The sequence below is a fragment of the Molossus molossus genome, unplaced genomic scaffold (genome assembly GCF_014108415.1).
Source record: "Molossus molossus isolate mMolMol1 unplaced genomic scaffold, mMolMol1.p scaffold_m16_p_14, whole genome shotgun sequence".
NCBI classification, from domain to species: domain Eukaryota; kingdom Metazoa; phylum Chordata; class Mammalia; order Chiroptera; family Molossidae; genus Molossus; species Molossus molossus.
The window spans coordinates 87,698,950-87,711,138 of NW_023425349.1; the positions used below are offsets into that span (position 1 = coordinate 87,698,950).

At 59.6% G+C, this 12,189-nt stretch overlaps 1 protein-coding gene across 4 annotated transcripts in view; it reads right to left on the reverse strand.

The window, feature by feature from the left end:
* Window positions 1-12,189, reverse strand: part of PHF2 (PHD finger protein 2) — an 82,988-nt gene that overhangs the window by 18,621 nt on the left and 52,178 nt on the right. For all 4 annotated transcript variants that reach the window (XM_036260720.1, XM_036260719.1, XM_036260717.1 and 1 more), the window contains exons 4-11: window positions 11,825-11,985; window positions 8,787-8,928; window positions 6,071-6,257; window positions 5,195-5,357; window positions 4,202-4,289; window positions 3,686-3,792; window positions 2,088-2,179; window positions 441-530 (exon numbers count right to left, since the gene is read on the reverse strand). In XM_036260720.1, coding sequence (XP_036116613.1) covers window positions 441-530; window positions 2,088-2,179; window positions 3,686-3,792; window positions 4,202-4,289; window positions 5,195-5,357; window positions 6,071-6,257; window positions 8,787-8,928; window positions 11,825-11,985 — 1,030 coding nt within the window. The remainder of the gene's footprint in view (window positions 1-440; window positions 531-2,087; window positions 2,180-3,685; window positions 3,793-4,201; window positions 4,290-5,194; window positions 5,358-6,070; window positions 6,258-8,786; window positions 8,929-11,824; window positions 11,986-12,189) is intronic.

The window sequence follows — 12,189 nt, forward strand, 5'->3', positions numbered from 1 at the left end:
TTAATTTTAAGGTCGGGGGTCACCACAACTTGAGGAACTGTATTAAAGGGTTGCGGCATTAGGAAGGTTGAGAACCACTGATTTATACCATCATGTAACATGCTACCTCTGTCTACACCATCTGTGTGATATGCACACCTGTCTACACCGATCATGTGCCATGGCCACAGTCATCTACACCATCAGCCACTTGACCCCTCTACCCCCTTGATGGGTACTGCTGGAGGGGCTGGAATCATCCTCCCTTACCTGCACAGGGAGCTGCAGAGGGGCCCCCCCATTCCACCTCTCACTCCCTACACTCCTACCAAGAGACGCCACAGGGGCAGGAGTCTGAGCCCAGACCCTGCAGGTGAGCCACGTGGCTGTTCCAGGCAAGCAGCTCTACAGAGGGCCAGAGAAGACACTCACGCAGTCCGCGGGCCCTGCCGTCAGCCTACCTCACTGAGCCGGATCTCTTTGGCGAGGTCTTTGATGAGCTGCGAGGGTTTGAAGTGCTCTGGGAGCTCGTCTTCATGCTCTGCCAAAGCCTGCAGGACAGCCATGCGCAGGGTCAACGGGTCAGCCACTTCGTCGGGACGAGGTGCCCACCCTCTGTGTTACGCCCACCTCCACTCCACTTCCCACCCAAGTCAGTGACCCCTGACTAACCCTCTCTGTCCCTCCAGGCCCTGCTCTGCCTACTGACCGAGAACCCACCACTACACAGAAACCACAGGGCAGAGGCTGCCAGGGCCGTTGACTGGAGGCATTGGGGTCCTGAGAAATTAGCCCACTTCAGCCAGACACTGCCCCAGCAAGAAAGATCTGCCATGGCCCCACTCTACAGATGGAGAAACTGAGTCCCAGAGAGGACGATGTACCCACAGCTACTATCAGCTACTGGACGTGGGCTGTTCTTCCTGAGTGAAGGCTGCCCGTCCTGGCCGCTGGGCTGGGGTGAGGCGGCAGAGATGCCCTGCACTGCTCACTCAAGCCTTGAGGCCGGAGGAGATGTGCCCACCAGGACATTGTTGAGAGGGCACTGGCCCACTCACCCCACTGGGCCCACCATGAAAGAGGCAAGAAGCACACAGGTGTTCCCCTCCTGGCCCCACCCCAAAGCCTACTGCAGGGCCTGCTCAGACAGTGCTGGTTCCCCTGACTGGCAGAGGGGACACAGCCCCTGAGAGTGCCCGAGGCTGCTTGTGACCCTGCCCTCTGTACTGACAGCCCAGGCAAAATGCCAAGGGAAGTCTAAAGCTGCTTCTCTAGGGTCTCCCCCGGAGAACAGGCTGCACGGGTGCTAGTGAAGGTGTTACCTCTCAACTGCAGGGGACATGGGGGCACAGGACAGTGTTATTATGGGGGACATGGGGCCCAGGGCCGTGTTACTGTGGGGGACATGGGGCCCAGGGCCGTGTTACTGTGGGGGCCGTGGGGCCCAGGGCCGTGTTACTGTGGGGACGTGGGGCCTAGGGCCGTGTTACTGTGTGGATGTGGGGGCCTAGGGCCGTGTTACTGTGTGGATGTGGGGGCCTAGGGCCGTGTTACTGTGGGGGATGTGGGGGACAGGGCCGTGTTACTGGGGGGATGTGGGGGCCAGGGCCGTGTTACTGTGGGGACGTGGGGCCTAGGGCCGTGTTACTGTGGGGACGTGGGGCCCAGGGCCGTGTTACTGTGTGGATGTGGGGGCCCAGGGCCGTGTTACTGTGGGCGATATGGGGGACAGGGGAAGCAGAGCAGGCTGAGCTATGCCTGGGCCAGGGAGGGCTGAGAGGGAGCCCCTGCTCTCATGGTCAAAGCCCAGCACTTGGCCATCCGGCAGGCAGCTGCTCACGCCCTCCTGCTCCCGGACCCCTGGGCTCACCTAGCGCCGCCTCTCCCAGCAGCCCTCCTCCCACCAGCTCTCCAGGCCGCCCAGCCCACCCTCTAGGCCCGGCTCCAGGATGAAGGGCTTACTTGTCTCCAAACCCCTACCCAGGGTCTGCCGTGGGCTGGCTGCACCTCCTGCTCCTCATACACCAGTTCTCACAAAGGAAAGGGGCCTGGGGCTGGCTGGCTGCCCCCCGCTCTCGCCCTGGGTCTCGCCTGGCGCATTTCCCTACCTGCTTTTTTGTCCATGATCTGAAAGCACCATTGAGAATTTTAGCTCCTTGAACTAAGTGAGGGGGCAGTTGCTTCCCAGATTTGTGAGAACCTAGAGAGAGGGAGAGGTTAGCTCAGGCGGACACCTGCCCATCCTCACCTGCTGCCCACAGGTGACTTCACACCCAAGGTGGGGTGGAGGGTGGGAATGGGGAGACCACTCAGGGTGGATCTTTGAGGCCTCTGCCCACCACCACCTGCCCAACTGCCAACGGCTCCTCTTGGAACCTAGGGGGACACCCACCCAGGACGCCCTTCAGGGCAGAACTGGCCTTCCCACGGCCACACCGGGCCTCTCACACAGGTGGCCTGGCTCCCCTCTGCCTGGTCCCCGACCCACCGCAGCAATAAGTCAGTTGTGTCCCCACCAAGCGTCACTAGGTGCTTTCCGATCCCACCCTCAGGTCGCCCCTTGCCCAGCTGAGGGTCCCCAGGAGGGGGTCTGGTTCCTGTTGGGGCCCATCTCAAAGATGCCCTTGGGGCCCGGGCCAGCCCCACAGAAAAGGGACAGAGCACTGCTGCTCTTGCCAGAGCTCTGACATCACCGAGGACCCCTGGGTCCTCTGGGCCCTGAAAGCGTGCAGTCCCCATCTCAGACGGGGGCCTGAGGCAGAGCAGCTGGGTGGCTCCACTCACCTCTCCTGCCCCCTCCCACCAAGCCCCCAGGGTGGGGCAGCCCCTCTGCCAGGGTATAGCTCGAGCTCTGAATTTGGGGTTCAATGGGCAGATGTCATTGACACCAGGCCAGCCCATATTGAGAACCATTTTCAGCTTTCTCTTCTCAAACTAAAACCTTAGTCCAGAGGGTCCTGACGGGGCTCCATTCTGCTCAAAAGAGTAGCTTCCAGACAGGCGCCGCCGGAAGGGGGAGCATCAGGGCAGACAGGCGCCGCCGGAAGGGGGAGCATCAGGGCAGACAGGCGCCGCCGGAAGGGGGAGCATCAGGGCAGACAGGCGCCACAGGAAGGGGGAGCATCAGGGAGAGCTCCTCCACTTCCCTGTGGGGCTGCAGAGTCTGCGCACCCGAGGGCCAAGGCCAGCACGGACCCCACAGTGTGGACAGCAGGGCCTGGGACTGCGGGTGCCATGTGCTCGGAGGTCAGGGACCCAGGGAAGCTGCCCCTCTCCGCAGGCACCCCCATGGGACCTTGACGGGCACACCCGGCCCCACACAGCGGGAATGCCTTAGGGGTCCCTCCGCTGGTGGCTCAGGGCCAGTCAGACCCCAGGCCTCTGGATGTCCAGAGTGAGCTCTGTCAGTATCGACATGAGGACACAGACACCCAGCAGAATGCACACCTGGCTGGTACATGCAGCCTGTGCTTTTTCTGAAACACCGGATGGCCCTATAGGCAAAGTCCAGTCCAGCCCCACAGGCACACACAGGGAAACCGAGGCCGGGAGCTGAGGGAGCTTGAGCAGCCTCCTGAAGGCAGTGCTCAGCCTGCCGAGGGTCTGGTGCCCTGCAGCGTGAGGGCACCACTGACCCCTCCGGGTGTCCCTGAGCTCCACACACAAACGAAAGGCCCAAAGCTGCAGGCCAAGGTGCCGGACGTACCTTTGAAGGCCTCCAGCAGGTGCTTTCCCATGTACCAGCAGGCAGTTTCAAAGTTGGGAAACTGAGTCAGGCTACCCAGTTTCAACCTTCTTTCCACTTCATACGCTCTGGAAGCCACAGCAAAGAACTATTCAGTGCACCAAGCCCAGAGCAGGTGACACCAAAGAACGGTGAACCCAGCCACAACCATGGCCAGACAAGGCCGCCCCGAGGCCATCCCCGCTCAGGCCTCCCGCTAGGCCTGCAGGGAGGTGAACCGGGGGATCACTCTGGGACGAGCACTCCGTGTCCGCTGGCCACGGCTTCTACACCTCTGGGTCGGTACCTATGGGGAAGGCAGCCTGGCCTTTCAATTCATTTCAAACCCACCGTGGGCCATGGGGCTGCCCAGACATCAGGCACCTCAAGGGGCCCTCTTTTCCTTCCTCCCACGACCACGGAGGCCCAGCTACTCAGGGACGGTGGCATCACGGATGGTGGGGCCTGCCTGTGGAGCCTGGGGAGGTGCAGCCCTACCTCATCTGCATCTCCACACTCAGGCTGTGGAGGAAATGTCCCGCGAAGGCCAGGCAGTCCACGGGCGTGAGCGTGGCATAAATCCAGCCTGGGGGAGACAGACGTGGCTAGTCCTTCACCACGTTCTCACACCAGGCTCTCGGGGGCCGCCTGGCCTGTCTCTGGCCGGCATGGGCTCAGCGCCCCTGTCCACCTGATACCCATGGAAGGAGCTCTGGCCTGGCCTCGTGTACTGAGTGGGTGGGCCCTCCGGGAAGGAGACCATGTCCGAGCTGGCCCAGTCTGTTCAATCCAGCCCTGAACAGTACAGACGGGGACCCTGAGGCCTGGGAGCGCGGAGACTTGCTCAGGCCACCCGGGGTCCGGCTGCCCGCCCGCCCTGATCTCCACCTGCAGGGGCAGAAGGAGAGGACACCGGGCTGCCACGTCTCCTTGGAGAGCCAGGCTCATCCCTACACCACCCTCGGAGGCGGAGCCTGGGCCAGACTTGGGGAAGCAACTGACTGGGGGGAGCGGCGGTGGGTGGACCCAGATCAAGAAACTCAGAGCAGAGAAGTCAACAGGAACACGAGCCTCCATGTACGACAGTAAGAAATCTGAGCATCAGTCGGCTAGTTGGTGCAACTAAGGCTTGCTCACTGTTCGTGTTTAAGGTGTGATGACAGCATTGTAATTATGCTATTTTTAGAAAGAAGACTCCGGAGACGGTGCAAGATTCACAGGTGGAGCCATGTGACACCTGTAAAGGGCGTTTGTGTGCTCATGTCCCGCTTCCCCCTGCTGTTTGAAATGTCAAGATCAGCAAACACCTGTCTCGAACGGTGTGGCCGGGCTCTCGGGGGCCCAGCAAAGGCCATGACCCTGACCCCCGAGCACAGCCAGGCTGGAGGCTGCTGGGGCTCCCGGCCCGAGGGGACCCCAGAGGTGGCCACACGAGGGGCCTGCACGGGACAGGGCCGCAGCCAGAGGCGCCCTCCGGGGACAGGCACTCACCCGAAGGGATGAAGAGCGTCTGGCCCTGCTTGAGCGTGCACTTGTAGCACTTGTCCACCTGGTCGGCGAAGAACATCTCGCTGTGGTTCGAGGCCGACTGCCAGCGCTCGTACAGGGAGATGTTGGCCGAAGCCGGCTTGATGAGATAGAAGATCTTCTCCCCCTGCCAACGAGAGGCCGCGAACAGAGCTCGCCACGTGCTGGGAGCGCAGCGAGGAGGGAGCCTGCCTCAACTCAGTGCCAGGGCCACGGGCCGAGCCCACCGTGCCTGGAGACACTGGGGTCCCGTCCGTGTGGTCCCAGGCCACCACTGGAGCCCCGTGTACTCTACAGTTCAGAGGCCGGTGTGCTCCAGGACACAGGACCCCTCACTCTCAGGGCCGCCGACCAAGGACACACAGCACAGGACGTGCTGTCTGGAGAAACTCGGCCTCCTTTATTGTGTTCACATATTCCTTTCCCCCAGCTTCTCTATCTGGCCCCAGCCAGGGCTCCCCCGCCCTCCCTGCTGCTCAGGTGTACCCGAAGCCCCCACCCCCCGCACAGTCCTTTGGGGGAGGCGGCGGAGCAAGCTCCCCGTCCCCTCCTCCAGGATTCTCTCCAGCACTGCTCTCCCTTCCCTGGCCAAGCACGGCCACTGACCACTCAGTCACCCGACCGGGTCCTCTGACCGCCTCACGAGTCTCAGTCCTTAGAAAAAGGCAGCACACACAGGTTGCTTTGGTTTTGAGGTGGCCCTGCCCCCCACACCTCCAGGGGTGGAAACATCTTGTCCCTCGTGGTTCCAGTGTTGGCCACCATCGGGGCTCGAGAGGACCACAGACACTCTTGCAGACCGACTGACCGGGTCAAAGGTGGGGCGAGCCCCGAGCTCACCTTGAGCACGTGGTACCAGGCGGAGGCGCCCCCGGAGTCGATGTGGAAGTCGGTGTAGCTGTCCTTCACACAGACCAGGCAGTACTTGGTCACCTTGGGCTTGGCCAGCAACGCGTCATCGGGCCAGTAGTTTTCTACCCAGGACAGTTTCTTCACGATATCAGGTGGCTCCACGAAGCTGGACATTCTGGGGGCAGGGACAAGCAGAGGGGTCGGCAGAGGTGGGAAAGTGTCCCCAGGTTTGCTATGCCCTGGACGGGGAGGGAAAGGGGCTCTGAGACTCATGTCCCACACACATATCCCACTTCGGGCTACATGGTACTGTTCCCATCTTACCGATGGGCAAACTGAGGCTCATGGAAGGCAGAACAAGCCCAGCCGCTAGGTGTGGCTGTGACGAGTGTGTAACACTGGTCTCCCTGCCCAAAGAGTGTGGAGGCCTGAGGACCAGCACCCTGGAGGCCCAGGAAGGGAGTGTTCCTGGCTGGCCCGGGCTGAGCGTGTCACGCCTCGTGCACAGCCCGGCACCTGCTGCGTCACCTGAAGAAAAGCCACTGATGTGCAGTGCTGACTGGGTGCTGAGCCCTGTGCAGACCAGCCGCTGGCTCTCAGGGAACGTGCAGGGAGGCAAAGGCAGCCTGTGCGCCGATTCAGCATCCCCGTCCTGTCCCGGGTAAGGCGCACGACACTGCGTTCCGGAAGCGCAGCCCCAGCGCCGGCCGTGCAGACACCCCGCTGCTCAGAGGGCACCTCTGCGTTCTCACTGGCTTGCAGTCCGCACCTCCCCGCACTGAAGGCCACTCCGCCCGCACAAGACGATCACAGCCCAGAGGTCGGGCCGCCTGAGCTCGATGGCCTCAGTCCCTGGCCCCCTCTTTAAATCGCTGGCTCCTTCCAAACCAGAATCCTTCTCCATCCCCATAAGAGCCCTCTTTGCCCATCTGTTCCCTCCCCACTCCCCTGGCCCCCCACAGTTCAGGCGCAGCTCTACCCCAGAAGAGGGGCCCATGTCCCCCCAGACACCGCAGTGGGACCACTGCCACATCCTCACAGGACCCCAAATGTCCTCTCCTTGCTTGTTGGTTCCTCAGGCACAAAGTCTGCCACCAATGCCAGCTGCCCCTCGAAGCCCTCAGACACCCGGAGAGAAGGGAAGGTGACAGGAGGTCCCCACGGATGCCCTGAATACAGCCCAGACCGCCCACAGGTTTGGGCCCCGCCACTGTATCCCCAGAAGACATCCTCGGGTACAGACTGCATTGAGGAAGCAGAGACCACGCCTCCTCCCTCTCAAATGGTGATCCCCGGGCATGCGACAGCTCTGGCACCGTGACCACGAAGGGCCTGGTTTGAAGTGCACATGTCCCCGCACCCCCACCACCAGGTTCTTGGGCAGGGCCAGAGGACGCTGGAAGCACCAGATGCTTCTCTGCCAGCAAAGCGGTGGTCCTGAGAGGCCCACGGGAAACTCCAGGCCTCGCTCCATCACCCAAACATCCCAGTGTCACTGTGTGACGATCCCTCTGGCAGGGAGGCCAATCAAGCGGATGGTGACATGAGTGTGTTCTTGGATATCAACGTAACCCACTCCTCAGAACTCAGCCTTGAAGAAAATCCTTTGTGTACATACATAGAAAAGAGGTTGTTTTCTCCAGGCACCATGACCCACCTTATTTCCCTTTTTGCCTTTGCTGTCAGGACGCTCAAATAAAACCCATCATCCAATTACATTATTTCATTATGGCTCCTGGTAGTTCTATATTCTACTTCTCAATGTGGTTTTTGATAACCCTTCTTTTTTCCTCCCTGAATTTTGACACCTGGGCTATTTTATTATCTCGTGTGCTTTCTAGAATTAGCAAGGTGGAAATAATCCAAAAATAAAATTGTTCTTAAATTAAACCATCATCAACTCACACCTTGTGGAGAGAGAACATACCGGATCCTTCCCAAGGGCCTGCTGAAGGCAGTGGGTATTTGACAGAGGGGCAAGAGGCCACAGCTGTGGGTGGGCACAGCTGAGCAGGTGGTCCTGGGAATGGGGTCATAAAGACATGGGGCAGGACCAGAGTCTGACCAGCCTCTGATGACAGATCCTGGAACTAGGGGGCCCAGCTAGCATGACACCTTGTGTAGGGACCTGTCCCTGAGAAGAGCAGCCAGTAGGGCAGGGCCCCAACACAAGGTGGGGTGGGGGGATGCCAGTGGGGTGGCCGAGGCTGGGAAGGCAGCAGCAGCGCAGTGGCTACGGCATGATCCCATTGGCTAAAGGTGCAAAGGCATGTGTGTGCAGGCATGTGAGCATGTATGTAGTAAGCATGTGTGCACGTGTCAGTGTGACGTAGGGGCGGTGGCAGTGTGCACACCCGTGTGTGGGTGCAAGCGTCTGTAAAAGAGTCAGTGAGTTGGACTCTCAGTGAGTGTGTGTGTGAGAGTGTGTGCACCTGTGCATCCGACACGAGCGTGTCATGCATCCTGGGGGAAAGCACCCCAGGCTGGTACCAACGGTTCTCTCCGGGGAGCAAGATGGGGCCGACCAGAGGGGGAGCTGGCATTTGTTCTTTATTTTCTGTTTGAATTGTTCATAATGAATAACATTCAAACCTTAGGAGAGAGAGCAAAAAACCGCCATGTGTGTGTGTGACTTCACTCCCTGAGATCTGCCACGTGTGTCCCTGCAGGGGAGGCCGGCCCAGGCCCCGCCCACCCGGCTCACCTGGTGTCGGAGAACTCGAGGCTGGTGAGGCTGAGCACCCGCCTGCGACTGGTGCTATAGTAATAGTCCACGAACTCCTTCAGCTTCATCTTGCAGTCCTTCTGCTTGGTGACGTCGGTCACATCCACGCTCCGCTCTGGGCCTGGGGGCAGTGGAGGAGGGTGGGTGCCCCGGGGAAGGTGGCCTGGCCTCCCGTGAAGTGGGGCCAGGACAGCCAGGAGGGAAGGCACTGAGCAGAGGGCCCATGCTCAGCCTGTGGTCTCCACAGCCCCACGCCCCACCCTGCCGGCTCCCTCCAGGCTGCCAGGAGGACCCCATGGTGCAATGGGGCGGCAGAGTCACCAGCCTCAGCTAAGGTGGCCAGATCAGCAATTAAAAATATAGGATTCCGCCCTGGCCGGTTTGGCTCAGCGGTTAGAGTGTCGGCCTGCGGTCCCAAGAGACCGGGGTTCGGTTCCCGCTAAGGGCATGTACTTCGGTTGCAGTTTGTCCCCGGCCCTGGTTGGTCATGCGGGTGGCAGCCACTCGATGTGTCCCTTTCATGTCGATGTTTCTCTCTCTCTCTCTTCCTCTCTCCCCCTCCCACTCTACCTGAACAAAAAATAGAAAAATGTCCTCAGGTGAGGATAAAAAAAAATATATAGGATTCCAAGGGCATGTACCTCGGTTGAGGTTTGTCCCCGGCCTCCAGGTGGGGTTGTGCAAGTGGCAACCAATCGATGTGTCTCTCTCTCTCCCCCTCCCTCCCTCCTTCCAGCTCTAGCTTAAGATTAATGTAAAAATATCCTCAAATGAAGATATATATATATATATATATACACATACATATATGATTCCAGGTAAATTTGAACTTGAGATAAGTAATGAAGATGTTTTTAGTGTATATCCCAAATAATTCGTGGCACACATTTACACTTAAAAATTTTTTAAATCAAGAAACTTCTCCATTTCTAGGGCACCAACAACTCTTTATTCTGGAAGTTGATAACTAGAAGGAAAACATGTACCCTGTTTCCTGCAGCTGATGAGGGGAAGTGCAGATAATTAGGGCTGATGACGAAAAGAAAGTTCGGCACAACCAAGTCAGCGCTTACGGAACTCTTTGTAGAAGACTCGCAATTAACAGAGAAAGGACAGAGTTACCCAACCCTTTCTTCCCAACAGTCCTCCAAGCTGCTCAGACTTCAAGCAGGGAGGCTGATGGAAGTTCCTGTGGACGGATGGGTGGACGCCTGGACCACCGCGGGCCCTCAGCCGAACGGAAGCACCCCTCCTTGGAAGGATCCTGCCACAGCCTGAAGGCAGTCTGAGCACGTTCTCGCCGTGTGGCGCCGGGACTGCTGGGGACAGGGCAACATGCCACGTGACACACAGGGATGCCGCTGGCCCATCCCCAGCGCAAGAGCTTCTGAAGTTCCCACGTGGGAACTTGTCTACGACCAGCCAGCCCATTTCCCCAGCGAATCAGGGGAATCGCGGGGGTGGGGGGCTATTCCAAAAGCAAAGAGACGGGAAGGGACATAAAAACCCAATGCCGTGTGGTCTTGTTTGGATTCTCATTCAGCCGAACGTAAAAGGGGTTCTGAGGCAACTGGGGAGAATTACCGTGGGTCTTAGACGGTATTAAGGAGCTATCATTTGTGTTACAGAGTGCAAGAACACATTGTGATTACATTTTTTAAAAGGACTGTCTGTTAGAACTGTGTACGGGAGTTGTCATAGATGACGCGATGGATGTACCAGAGTTTTGCTTTAAAATACTATGGGGGGGGGGAGTGGAGGAGACAGAAAAACAGCCAAAATCTGGTGGTTTTGTGGTCAGTACTGGGCACGTCGGGGCTCACTGCTGACTTCTCTCATGTTTTGTGTGTGAAAAGTTCCATAATAAAACAAGAGGGGAAAGAATGACACAGTAAAAGTCTCTAAGATCATCTCCCCACATGGCACCGTGGAGGTGCAGGGGGCAGGACTGGGCACACCCCAGCCTGGGGCCTGGAGGACAGCCGTGGGCAGGATGGCACTGCATGTGGAAAGAGCCTAGAATAGAGCAGCCGCTCTCGGGAGCATCCACTAGATGGCTGATCTCCCAGGACTCTCACAGGCTGGGACGGTGGCCTTCGCCTTGGTGGCAAGTGAGTCCCTCTTCCTCCCGGCCACAAGTCGGCCAGCCCTGGGGACCCCAGCGACAGAGAGGGGTGTGCCTCTGGTTCACACACAGATGATCTCACTTAGGTCCCATGCCTGCCCCCACTGCAGGCTTTACAGATGCGAGGGTCAAGCTCTGGGCAATGGAACAACTCTGCAGCCCCAGTGCCCACACCCTCACCTGCCCAGCACGTGGCAGCGCCAGCCTGGGCACTGGCCACTTCAGGGAGTCTCTGCTTTCCCCCACTGGCCACGCAGGCAACCCTGTGAACACGCCAACCCCTGGCAACCACGAGCGCCTCGGAGCCAGGGCCGTATGGCTGCCAGCCCTGCTGGAGTCAGCGCCAGGTGCGGGCTGGCCCCTCCACGCCAGCTGCCTCACAGACGACAGCTCAGCACACACAGGCTCTTCCCTCCGCCCAGAGGGTGTCCACAGCGCTGGGACCTCCAGGGGACGTGAGACTGAGCTGCCCACGGCATCAGCTGGGACCCGAGGGACCCAGGAGAGAGGTGGCCCTGGGTCATGGGAAGGTTTGTCCTGAGTGAGACCAGCCAACAGGAGAAGCTGAGGACAAAGCACAGCCTCGGGGGAAATGGCCCCACCCACTGAGCCCTCCTGGCACGTCTGTCACTGGAGCCCGAGAGTGATGGAATCTGCAGCTAGCAGAATCCAGGGGTCTCCAAGACAGATCCCACTTTGCAGCCAGAGTAACCGAGAGGGAAGGCGCCAGGGTCTCACGCCACTTAGGAGGGACGTGTGGTCTAACCCTAAGAGGGCCCAGAACAGAGAACAGAGACCCTGAGTCACACTCACTCACATGGCACAGGGACATGACCAGGGCTCCAGGCTGACAGGCCCGGGGTGCCACAGCCACATGAAGGGGGGCACTTACCCACGTAGTTCTCCACATCGCTGACATAGAAGGTGGGGGCAGGTACCGCCAGGCCCAGCCCGTCTTTCTTGGGGACGAGAATGGGCTCCGTGAAGCCGTGCTCCTCCATGTAGCCCAACGTGAGCTGGCTGCCTGGCACACGGGCCACTACATCTTCCGCACTGTGGGGGAGTGTAGGTCAGAGGTCACATCAGCCCAGGTCCCAGCCTCTCTGCACTGTGACAGGCTTGGACAGGGCCTCAGGGCTGGAGACGTGGAGCCCGAGCTCATCCATCTCCCAGGGCCCCAAGTGGAGAACGCCCACAGGCCCAGGAGTCACAGGGCAGCCACGGCAGGGCCCTACATACTCCTCATGGATGGAGTCC